A 13407-nucleotide genomic window follows, 5' to 3' on the forward strand; every position below is an offset into this window, starting at 1 on the left:
TCATGTAAAGGTACAAGATCCCAATAATGAATGTAACTGCACTGTATCCCTAAAATATACTAATGAACTCAATGAGGAAAAATTATATTGTAAAAATAATAACAATAAAATGACGGAATGGTAATTGCTTGAGTAGAGAGTTCCATGTAGGAGAACAGGAAAATCTCAGGTGTAAGCATTGATATTCTGAACATTTTAAAGCTGAAAATGACTGAACCTTAATATAATTAACAGGCATATAAAAATTATTTTTTTCTAATGAAAAGGCTCTTTTTCCTATCAATTTCCAAATAGTCATTAAAAGTACTTGATGTTTAAGGGAGGGTTATGGATTTCATGACAGGACCAAATACATGAGTATTAAATATTACAAGGAAAATTTGGGACACTGAAAAGATTTGCCCGAATTGAATGTGCGGAGGCACAGCAACAAGTGTACTGAAATCCACTAGAGGGAGCTGGTATTATTTTAGTTTTACTGCTAGATTCACTACCAGCAAAATAAGCCCTTTAACAAAAATCACTTTGAAGTATGAGAAAAATTTAATTTTACATTTTGCTTTATGTATTTCATTTCATTTGTATTAAACTAAAAAACTAGGATATGAAGAAAGGCCCGTGTATTTCAGGATATTAAGCCTAGACGTTTTTTTGGTAAATATTTTGAATATTTACAAAGAAGAGCAAGAGGAAAATAATTTTGCCAATGAGCTACAGTCTTTGTAGAAAACAAACACATTCTTATACTTCTCATAATGAATTTAGAGAAGGAATTTTTAAAAATATTTGATCTTAGTGCCTCAGGTACCCATTATACTCTGCAATCTTTGGGGAGAGCACATAAACATATGTACACGTGTGTATGGTAGAACATTTACTGTTGCTTAAAACTTTTCATGAACCTATCCCTCACAGAAATTTTAGTCTTGGTAAACTGATACACAGAAATATTTCTAAGCAGACAGTATGTATTAACAACATAGGAGTAAACAAATAAGTGACAAAAGAGATATTTTTAAAATGCAGTAATTATATGGAATGTATTTGCTTAATTGTTCCACTTTTATCTTTTATTATCAAAGAAGAAAAGGAGAATTTGTGTAATTATACCAATTAAACGTAAAATGTAGCCCTAGAATTGTTTGTCCTTTTCTGAATTTCAGTTTTTTACATGTATGCTATAGCTATAACACTTTTCAAATGAGCTGATAGAAGTATCAAAAATGCCTACGTAAATATCCTTGACAGAGAACACACCGGTTTTATTGAAATTCTACTCACACAGCCTAGACTACTCTTTTATTCTCTTCACTATTCAAAATGCCTAATTCTGAAATGTGCAAATCACCCAGGAGAAACTATGCCCATATAAAGCATGTTTTATTTGTTCTTGAAAAAACTGTAAAATTATTAAAAGAGAAAGAAATATATCTGCTTTCCAGCAAAAATATTTTATTACTTGTTAATAGAGGTTATAGGTAGGATGATTCCATTGATAGATGCTATTCTTTTGTTAGTATTTTCTGTTTTCTGCAAATTACCAATTTGGAAAACTTCATTTAGTTTCTTAAAAGTATTTTACTTACTTGTCTGTAGCTCTTTCTCTTTGGCCTGCATATCAGCAAAGACTTGGTTAAAATGATTTGTAAAGGCCACAAAGTCTGCATCCAGGAACATTGGCCCTTGTCCTTTCTCTTTCAAGGCTATGCTTTGAATTTTTAATCGCTCAATTTGAGGTTGAAGAGCTGACATCCGGTTGATTTCATCCTGTATGATAATTTAAGGTAGTAAAATAAGACTTTTGCTTTGCATATTTTACAGTTTTGAAAAGGAAGGTGTTAAAAGTCAGTGATAAATCTTAGTTTAATACTCTTAACAAATATTCAATTAGAAACATCCATGATGATTTAAGGAAATTTCTCTCACAATATCATTTGTTCAGTTTGTTTCAGCATATATAATGATCTTTAACTTCAAGATGACATCATTTTTAGCTTACTAATAGCGTCTGAAAAGTACTATGAATAACCTACAATCCCTTCTATAAAGAAAAAATGGATATTTGACTGCACCCTCTTATCTCAAAATTGTGTGCCTTTGCTTCAAATTCTAAGATCATTCAATAAACGGTTTCTTTCTTTCAATTTATGTGTGTAAATATAATATGCATATATGACATAGTATGTATATAATACTCTATTAAATTGCAAATATATAAATATCAGAGTATATGTGTGTCCATATTTGAATATATGCACGTATGTGTTTCTATCTATTGTATAGCACCGCTATCATCGATAGCACCACCTTTCATTTTCAATATATTGTGGTTTGGGCGGTAAAACCACATGAATGTCGATGTGCTGTGCGATACAGTAGTCACTAGATTCATTTGACCACTGAACACCTGATATTTAGATAGCCCAAACTTACATGTGCTGGAATTTTCAAATGCACACTGACTTTTGATCACTGAGCATGAAAAATTAAGATCATGAACTATCTCACAGTTTTGAAATCATGATTGAAACTTAAAATGATAATATTTTTGATAAATCTGGTAAAATATAATACATTATTGAAATGAATGTACCTGTTTCTTTTAAATTTTTCAGTGTAGTTTGTAAGAGAAATCTAAAATTACTTTTGTGGCTTGAATTTGCCACTTGCACTTTATTTGTTACTTTTTGGACAGATCTGTTCTTCACTTGTTTTCATACTTTTGTTTCCAGGAATGTTGCATTTAGTTTGTATTTGATGCATAATTTGAACCTAAACATATTTTAAACATTACTATTACTATGGTTGCTTACTTACTACACTACCTATTATATTACTTATTATAACTTATTATATTTATTATACACTACCTTTAGAAAAAAGAACTTGGTGATTTTTTATAATATGTAAACGTTTGGCTAATTAAACTTAAAAATTGGGTTATTAGCAAATTATAAAAAAGGGCAAAACTAAAAGAATTATAGCAATTATGAACTACATTTAAATCTATGCTTCTTGTGAGGTGCAATGCGCAAGTGAAATAAAATAAATTGTTAATTTTGGATGTGTGTGCACACTCTTTTAGAGAGAATGATTTGTTTTAGCACTGGCTTAGATCAATGTGACACATAACTCCTTTTGTGGTGGTAAGACTACATAATGGTCAATACCACATGTTCTGTGTTTTAGAAGATATAAATATAACTTCCTCTGGAATATTATTATATGGTTATTACTATGTACGTTGATTCAGGTCACTTTATTTCTGACAAAAGTGATCCTTTGGTAGGCTAAGATTGAAGATATTTAGAAAAATTTGGAGATGAACCATTACCCTGATTCAAATATAAATATTCTCAATCATGTGCTAGATGGTCAGTTCATATCCATGGATAAAGAATTAGAGAAGAGATAAAGGGCACCAATATTATGTATTTTTATTACAGTAATGTGCATGCTTTCTACACTTGATTTGCAAAAGCAGCACTGGCATCTGCTGTGAACATTTAAGAACCTGATTTACATTTGGCCAGATGGAGGGCAGACATTTTTCCTGTTTAGGGAGCTCAAGAAAGAGCTTACAGTATAACCAAGTGTATTGTGCAAAACAAAGGAAACTTTGAAACTAATAAAACATTTTGGTAAATGTTCAGTAGAGACTAAAAATTCTGAGAATAAATCACAGGTGAGATCATGTTGAACTGAAGTATTCAAAATTTAATATACATTAATAGTTAGGCATGATTTCCATTAAAGTGCTTGGTGTGGGGTCATTCTCCATATTAAGGCATCTTCCCTGAGTGCATTTATCCTTCAGAATTATATGTTGATCTGACAGAAGCTATTGTACTTTTTGGGGGGAAGGGCCATGGATTTATTCCAATTCTGAAAAGGCTCTCTTACTTCAAAACTATTAAAAATCATTTCTACCAAGCACTAGATTATAAACTAAGTTTATCCTCCAATATAAAACCATCTTCAAATAACAGAAAGAGATGATATATGGGGAAAAATAATTTATTTACTTATCACCAATCACAGCCAAATAATATAATGTTGGTTCTTGTACAAATATTAACTTATCTGGCTAAATATTTGTTAAACTGATCAATAAAATCAGAAATAAAAGGGCAAGAGAGAAATAATTTAAAAAGAGAAATGGTCTTTGAGCATGAGAATCTCAAACTTTGTGGCTGGATGCAGTAAAATAAATATTTTTAATTTCTATGATTCCATCAACCCCAAGAGAATACTTAATACACTCACCAGTGATCTCCATTTATTCCTCAGTTTAACACAAGAGCCTTGAATATCCTCCAAATCATGGCGTGGAGACCTATCTATCTATCTATCTATCTATCTATCAATCATCTGAATTTTTACCTTATTTCCCAGCCCTCTTCTCTGTCCCTTTATGCTCAGCATTCACATTGGCTTTCCATTGATCTGTATTGTTCCCTCACACCATATTTCTTTCTAAAATACTCTTTGACTACAGTCCTCTTGCTTAATGCCATCTTACTATAAATGACTCAATTCAAATGTCCCTCCATCAAGGAAGCTTTCACTGGGGGCTCTGTCTTAGCTCAGGGTTTCCCTGTTAAATATTTTCTCCAAACTCTGCACATTTGCAGAAGCATTTGTCCCAGTAGAAATTTTATATCTATTTATTCACCAGCTTAGTGCCTCTCTTCTCTTTTCTATGTAAAAATAATGAAGCAAGGGTTAGTAATGTTCACTGTTATTGCCAAAACACAGTGCTATGAACTGAACTATGTTTCCTTAAAATGTATATGTTGAAGCTATAACTCACAATGAAACTTTATGCGTATTTGGAAATAGAGTTTGTAGAAGGCAATCCAGGTTAAAAGGTCATCAGTGGGGGTTCTAATCTCATAGGGGGTGGCTTTATATAACCAGGAGCTCACTTTTGCTTAGCATGCTCATGTGCACGCTGTCCTTCTCCATATACATGAAGCTAGAAAAGTCAAGTGTGAAGATATTTTGAGAAATTGGCCAACTATAGGGAAGTATGAGAGCCCTCACCAAAAGTTGAATGCAGGTAGGCCTTAATCTTTGATTCTGCAGACACTAGAAGTCTGATAAAAGAGAACTGTATTGTTTAAAACACACAATCAGTGTTATTTGCTATGGCAGCCCAAGCAAACCGACATACTCAGTACCATCCTTAGACACATGAGAGAAACTGTACTGAATATATATTTCAAAGGTGAGTGTATTTTATAGAATATATTAAGAATTTGTATAACTGAATCACAGAGTAAAGTAATATATTTTTGTTGCAAGAAATAATATATGTGAATTATTACTCTAATTCACAAAAAAGCACATGGATTCTACTCCTAAATTGCAAGATGTATCTAAATGCAGAAATTCCTTAGTTTGTACATTTATCTAATAAGTTAAATTGCAATTCTATAGTATATTGTATATCCAGAAATATACTTTATGAGTTTATTTGCTACTAAAGTTTCAGTTCTAATATTTGTTTTGTTTTGTTTTTGGTACGGAGGATTGAACTCGGGTCCTTGCGCTTGCAAGGCAGGCCACCGAACCGCTGAGCTAAATCCCTGGCCCATCAGTTCTAATATTTGAAGAAAAAACATCAGGTCCTTCCATTGTTTCCCTTTAAAAATAGCTTTGAATTTTCAGTAACTTTCTGGGCTCAATTTCTTTTCCAGCAATAACCCTGTCACCTCTCCATCTTCAGTCACCCTTTACTTAAACTATTCTTTTTAAAGTATGCAAATTAACCTCTATTCATATTAAATAGAATCATCTCAATCTATCATTAAATGTTCATCCTGAAAACCTTTTAATCCATCCTCTAATCAATTTCCCATGAAAGTGCACAGGGCATAGTAATGATGAGAAAATTCAAGCTCTTTCATGATTATATATTTCCAGTTTTCAGGCACTTGCAGATATATTCTTTTAACCTTCTCAGGCAAGCTTGTGCCAATTCAATCGTTTTGCCCATCCCCACTTCACTGGCCACCTTTCCCTACGACTCAGGAGACAGGTATTTACAGAGAAAAGCTCCTTATCTTTGGCCTTCTGGGATTAAGCTGAGTTAGTAGGGAGCCCTGTCCAGATAGAATACAATAAGGCAGGGAGAATAAAGTAGGGCACTTCTTTTCTGGCTCCATTTCCATCAGGGCACCTTGGGTTGGCGTTTAATCCCCTCTTTACTATGAGGATCTAACTTTCTTTTCCTGAGTTTCCAAAAACTCTCTTCCTGATTTTTCTGGTCTAAGAAAAGCAACAGCTCTGACGCTGAATCACTGCACTATCTCTCGAGGGTGGTTCTTCCACACTCCAATCACTCATAAAATACGTCTTTGCAATGAAACCTTACTCAAATTTCCCTAAATTGAGTGGGCCATCCATTTTAGTGATTTTACTTATACACCCAATTGTATAGCATGTCTGTTTAGTGTTGAATTGTGTTTCCAGCTTTTTGTATGCATTCCAGTTTTTCAGCATATGACCGGACTTTGTTATTAGCAAAGAAAACCTCTAAAGGATAGGTGACTTTTTACAGGATTCATGTTGTTTCAACCTTCCATGAATGTCTCTTCCATTAGCAAACTGACAAGAGCAATTAGCTATGAATAATTTTTCTACAAACAACTTTAAGATTTCAGTATCCGTACATTATCTATATGAACTGGTTTTCTTTATGCATATTTTGATCTTTTCTGTGTTTAGCTAAATCTCTAGAAGGTGAGAATTTCATTACCTAACATTTTGCTCTGGTTCTTTTGGCAGTCACCAAAAAATGTCTAATAGTTGTGATCCAAATGGAAGGAGGGGAGATCCTTACCTTACAGATTTTTAACTGGCTTTTAATTGCTGTTGCCTCTGCAGTGGAGGTAGGTTGGGTTTTCAACCAGTTTTCAGCTGTGGTTGTCATCTGTTCCAATTGTTGCAACTGATTATAGAAAGCGATGATGCTGTTCTGGTACTCTAGCCAGTTAAGTCTCTCACTTAGCAACTGGCAGAACTCTAGCCATCGGCTGTTGAGTTGTTCCGAGGCTTCTTTGATGTTGTCAGCGTTAACACCCTCTAGAAAGAAAAAAAAAATTAAGTATATCCCTTGAAACCACAGACTGAAAGAAGTAATCTGAAAACCAATGTATTTCTATTATAGAAGTATTTGCCATATGAATGATTTCAAACCAAATAATTTATTTACTCATAAAGTTTTAGAAATATGAAGTGTTTTCTGATTATTGAATATTGGAGTTGCATCTTGTGACTGTGAATGTCATAAAAATAATAAATGAGAGAGACTTAAAATGTGGAAGAGTAGAATATATTTAAATAAAAACCAAGTGGAGAAATTGTGATGGGAATGAAGGAAGGCTGTTCATGATCCAATGCTTTTGAATAATTCTTAGTAAGCATTAAACATGTTATATATTATTAAATTTATATTCTACAAATAATACGTATTTTAATTTTAAAAACTAATAAGGCAATGAGTGTAAATATTATCTATATATTTTTAAAAGAATTTATCCAAGATCAGTTCTTTATGTTTGCTATAATTGTCCAGAAACAGATTGCCCACTGAGACAAAGAAGTGAAACAAACGCTCAGAACACCCAATCTTTCTATGAAAATATTTTCACTTACAAATGTAATACTTCAAAAATCAACTATAGCAAATAAAGTGAACTATATCAAGGACACGATGGAACTACACGTACACTATTACCCTTCTGGAGTAGCTGTTATGTGTCAGAGGACGTCCTTTTGTAGATGATGTCTACGGTATTCAAATTTTTTCATAATCTGATATATATCGAAGCTAATTCAAGTATATACTACACTATACACACAGCATGAAAATATACCAACATAGTCAACCCTGTTTGTGTTGTGAAAAGGAGTTTAAAACATTTACATTTAGACATCTAAATTTATATAGAATTTCTCTAATATGTTATATAATAAAGAAATGGATTAAATATGACAACATGCCTTTAAAATATCCTTGAAGACAGAGATTTTTAAAAAATATGAAACACTTAAAACTTTTTATATTTATATATTTATATACAGGGCTCTCAAAGGGAGCATAAGCTCACTGCAAAACTCCGCCTCTAAACCAAAGTACTACAGAGGAAAAGTGATTTATTAGGAAACTAAATTATTTAAGAAAATGTCCTTTCATCAATGTTCATCTTACTAACTTTCTGAAATAAGATTTAGTTAAAAGAGAACCCAGTTCTTTCAAATTCTGAAGGACATCTCTAGCAAATCTAAGGCCTAACATGGATAGGCCCTCACTTTCTTGGTTTAAAGACTAAAAATATTACTTCGTTATGCTAAGATACTATAATTTTCAAATGTTACAATCATACTATGCTGCCAAACCAGATTGCTCAATTCCTTTTAAACATGAATCTAACTTTAGTAATTTCAAAGAATTACATTACTCAGGATGACACCTGAGGGGAAAAAAATTCAAATACTATTGACTAAAATCCTCACTATATTTAGGGAGACGTAACAAAGAAAAGTATCAGAAATAATATATCCATATACTCTACTACAAAAAGGCTTGTGATTTATAGGAAGTAAATACTCTTAATACCTCATTAATACTTATGGGAACAACTGATGTTACTGAGTCATGAGGATGTATGGTGTGATATGCTGCTGTTCATGATAATTTAGTGTTATATCAAAATATGTTATAGAAGATATTAATAAATACTGGTGGTAATAAAATGAAGATGTTTGACCAAAATGATCAAGAAAATTCTAAATTTTTAATCATATAGGCATTCAATTTGAGAAAGGTATTATGATAGTTTTAAAATCACTTTCGGGAAATGAAAAGCATGATTTCAAAATAGACAGTGAAATTTTAAATTATGTCATGTACTATCTCAAAAATTTGCCATGGATTCTAATAATCAGGTGTTTAAGAGAAATATTTTCAGCATCTGTGGAAGACACAGTAATAAGAAGGAAATCAATGATGGGTGGAAAGTCAATATAAACTAAACATTCAGTAGACAAATAAGAGACGCTAAAGTCAATTAAATGTGCTGAGGAACTGATGCTGGATAGAGTCCTATTTAACATTTGTCTACATGGTAAAGGAACACAGAGAGAAATCTTGCAAAAACTCCTATAAATTAGAAAACTAAAGCCATAAGTTAATTTTCAGTAGAAATGATGTCTGTTAATTTTGCAAAAAAGATAAGCCATAATGAAGCAAAAACAGGTTCTGCATATTATTAAAACTAAAGGTGCGGGTTTAAGTGAGTTATGTGGATACTTAGACAAAACTGTAAGTTGTGTCAAAAACTTTGTCAATGCTAAAAGCATCACCATGCAAAGAATAATAAAGGAGAAAAGTTAAATTTATAAAAATCTGTAGCACTATAAAAAATAGTTATATACAGGGACTGGGAATGTAGCTCAGTGATTCTGCTGCCTACCTTACAAGATCAAGGACCTGAGTTTGATCCCCAGTACAAATATATATATATATATTTTACACCTGTGTAACGGGCTCACTGTAATTGTTTTTCAATACATCGAGTTCACTTTCTACCTTAAACAAATGTGTCTGGCTCATGACACAGGAAAAAAAACAGCAATGGGTAAAATAAACAATTTCTTATTAAGATAAAGAAGGAACTGTTAGTAAGTTATAAAAATTAATAGTAAGAATCAGAGCTCAAATTGGATGTGCTTTACACCAAATGAATGAAGTGAGTTCATTCACATAATCTTATTGGGTTTCATTGTTCTCATCCAAGAAATGTGGATAAAACAGAATCAACTTTATGAAGGCTATGAGTAAACATATACAAGGTGCTTAGGCAAAACCTTACATATATGAGGAAACCAGTAAATATTAGACAAATTTTGTTATACAGAATATGAAAAATAATAGGTGGAAAACAAGAGACCAGATTTCTCAAGTGTTAAAATTTAGATTGGGATACCGGGGATTTAGCTAAGTGGCACCACGCCTGCCTCACAAGCACAAGGTCTTGAGTTCAATCCCTGGTACTGAAAAAACAATTTTTGGATAGGGGGGATTCATTATAATGAAAGTACTCACTTAGGAAAACTTAATTCTTAATATTTTAGAAACTATTGTAAACTTTAACGGAACTAATATGGGATTTAAACAGTACAGTATATGAGAATGTGTTTAAAGAAGTTATATCAATAACTGGTGATGTAATAATCAGAATTTATTAGAGAATTCTTGTATGCTTGGCCATTTATTTATAATAATTTAAAATTAAGGACAATCATATCAAAAACTAAAAAGAAAAATTTCTAGTGCCAGGGATTTAGCTCAGTGGATCCACCGCCTGCCTTGCAAGCGCAAGGACCTGAGTTCAATCCCCGGTACCAGAAAACAAAAAAATTAAAAATAAATAAATTAATTTAAAAAATTTTCTAGAGACCTCTAGCAAAGTCATATCGTTGGCCACAGTATATCAGAAGTCTTATGAATGACTTATGTGTCACCACTGTATTCATTCATGTGTAATGTACTTTCTCCTCAACTGTGTATAGCCTGTCCTAAACTACAAAACTCTCATGGAAATATCTCACCACTGGCAGTATCTGATAGAGTTCTCAGTTTAGTGCAGAAACAGAGTAACAACACTGCACTTGTGAACTGACTCAACACCAAATCAATAGTGTACTCCCTATGAAGACAGATGTTAGGAAAGCAATAATACAGAAAAAAAAAAAGTTATACGCAAACAAACATACTGTCTCTCCTGCTTCAAGTTTGCTTTAAAATAATTAGGGGCTCAGAAGCACTGTCGCACATCATATTACTCAATGTATCTCTCAATTTAAATTTTAAAATGCCATTACTTTAATTTCATGAAGTGATCATATATCTGTCAGTTCTACTAGCAATATTTAAAGGAGGCTCCTTAACAGTTTTCTAGACCAGATAAAGTATCTTTTACCAAACCAATATTTGCATATGAAACATCTTGTATTGGATGTAATTGTTTTATGTAGAAATATTTCATAGAATTATGCCGGCTAACTCAATTGAATTTTTTACCTTCTATGATAGTTTATAAATGTAAATATCTGCTAAGTATCAATCACAGGGGCATCTTTTCCTCTCATCTTTTGTCAGCTGTTTAAGAATACAAACAGTACTTCACCGGGCATCATGAACAATACTTATGGAAATCATTTTGTTGCAGCACATTAGAATCAAAAGGATAATGGATCGTAGCCCATTCACATCTCATACTCTGAGCAACCCCTGAAAAAGTCTACGAATGAATATATTGCACCCCTAGGAAATGGATTAACCCTTGAAGTGCATCCATTATTCTATTGCTTGTGTGCAGTGCATAACAGACAGTTAGAATAATTTTAATTGTGCACCACCTTCCAAGCAAACTCTTCACTTAAAGTGAAGGATTCCTCATCAAGTATATTCATCATTAGCCAGGAAGCCAGGGTCGAATAATGCAAAAGCCTGTGTTTTCAGTGCTCTTGACTTAGACTGTTTGGAATAAAAATTTCAGGTTGCTAATAATAGTCTCCTATTTTTGTTGCACTTAAGGTAAGGGTGAGCACAAGTCCATTCAGAATTCAATATAGTAGCCTAACATGGAATAAAAGTTTATTCAGAATTTATGAAGATCTAAGGTTAAATTCTAACATTACATTGATTTTCATGGAACTGCGAAGACTTTCAAAAATAGTATCTGGGGCTGGGGATTTAGCTCAGTGGTTCGGTGGCCTGCCTTGCAAGAGCAAGGACCTGAGTTCAATCCCCGGTACCAAAAAAACAAAACAAAACAAAACAAAACAAAATAGTATCTGTAATGGTTTGTGTTTAGATGTCACCCGAAAGCCTTATGTGGATGAGGTGGGACTTTCTTTCTCAGACGTAGTTGAATCTGGAATGTGAGATGCTGGGATTAAGGGTGTGTGATTATTAAAGCACTACATGTGAGGGATTACGTTGGCACCACCCTAATCCTTGTGGACTGTGTGTGTGTTTGTGTGTGAAAGAGGAGATCATAATGGTTACTGTGTATGTGGGATACCAGTGGAAAATATAAGCATCAGTTAAAAAACAAATAATATGACCCTGACTCTTTCTCATAAGAATCCATGCTTAGAAATAGAATGAAAAATGGGCTATATTAGTAAATATTTATACAAATGCATATAGATAATGAGTCTGTGTACACATATATTAATTTCAAGTGTGCCAGGTTAGTTACTTTTTTCTCATTGCTGAGACAAAATACCCGACACCCAAAGTTAAAAGGAAAGGAGTTTATTTGACTTATAGTTCATAAAGGTTTCAGTCTCTAATTGGCTGGCTCCTAGGCAGGGATGACAAACAAGCATCACAGAGAAGAAACAACATGGCTCACACAAAGCAGCAAAGACAACAAGGGACGTTAGTAGTGTCTTTCTGCTTCTTTTATCCCATCCATACACACACACAGAGAATGCATCTGGAGGCTTTCTTTCTTTTGGAAAATATTTGTAACTCAAGAAAATATGCCTGTGAAGTAACAGTCATGGGCTGTGAATTCTGTGTAGAAAATTACCTAAGATATTGTGTGGAAAGAGAAAAAAAATTGCCCACACTAAAAGAGAACAGGACATGTGCGTATTTTGTGTACTCGTTTACATTTGAGAGGCCGGGCTAGGACAGGCCCCATTCATACATAGACCAATTTCCTCAATTCACACTATGTTAAAATATATAATTAGAAGGGTGGTTGCCATGGAAAATTCACAGTCCTATGAAGGTAAGACTGAGAGGTTTGACATTAAAATGGGCCACACTGACTATTATCCAGGCCTTAGCCCATCTGGCAGTTCTAATGCTCCGAACCCAAATAGCATCAATGCACATGAGAGTAAAGACTATACACCAAAATATTAAAAAATGCACTTAGTTAATATTATACTAAAAAGGATCCCTTGTCTGCTTTATCATTTTGTGTGATTTAATTATAATTCTTAGCATACTTACTATTAAGTATCACCTTCAACACTATAATCTAGCACTCAGGGGATGATAATTTTGAGATGTTCTTTTAGTCTAATATACTAATTACTACTTGTATTTAAACATTTCCTTAATGTGATTGTCTTCAGGCTCTTAATTAACACATAGAAAGCCACATTTAGAAATTGGAAGTGTAGTATAATTTAATACGGAAAATGCTATTACATTTATTACATAATTACATAATAGTATCTCTTCTGGAAATTGTGATGAAACATTTTCTAGGTTAAGGAATGGGAAATTGAGCTACGCTTATTTATCAAATGAATGCTTCAATATAACTATTTTGAGTAGTTTCCTGGTTTTTTTTTTTTTTTTTTTTTTTT

At 32.9% G+C, this 13407-nt stretch overlaps 1 protein-coding gene across 6 annotated transcripts in view; it reads right to left on the minus strand.

The window, feature by feature from the left end:
• Positions 1-13407, minus strand: part of Dmd (dystrophin) — a 2130457-nt gene that overhangs the window by 1343870 nt on the left and 773180 nt on the right. For all 6 annotated transcript variants that reach the window (XM_033760401.1, XM_033760400.1, XM_033760399.1 and 3 more), the window contains exons 20-21: positions 6848-7089; positions 1587-1767 (exon numbers count right to left, since the gene is read on the minus strand). In XM_033760401.1, coding sequence (XP_033616292.1) covers positions 1587-1767; positions 6848-7089 — 423 coding nt within the window. The remainder of the gene's footprint in view (positions 1-1586; positions 1768-6847; positions 7090-13407) is intronic.

Source organism: Fukomys damarensis, unplaced genomic scaffold (assembly GCF_012274545.1).
Source record: "Fukomys damarensis isolate Sample0158 unplaced genomic scaffold, DMR_v1.0_HiC HiC_scaffold_39, whole genome shotgun sequence".
Classification (NCBI taxonomy): domain Eukaryota; kingdom Metazoa; phylum Chordata; class Mammalia; order Rodentia; family Bathyergidae; genus Fukomys; species Fukomys damarensis.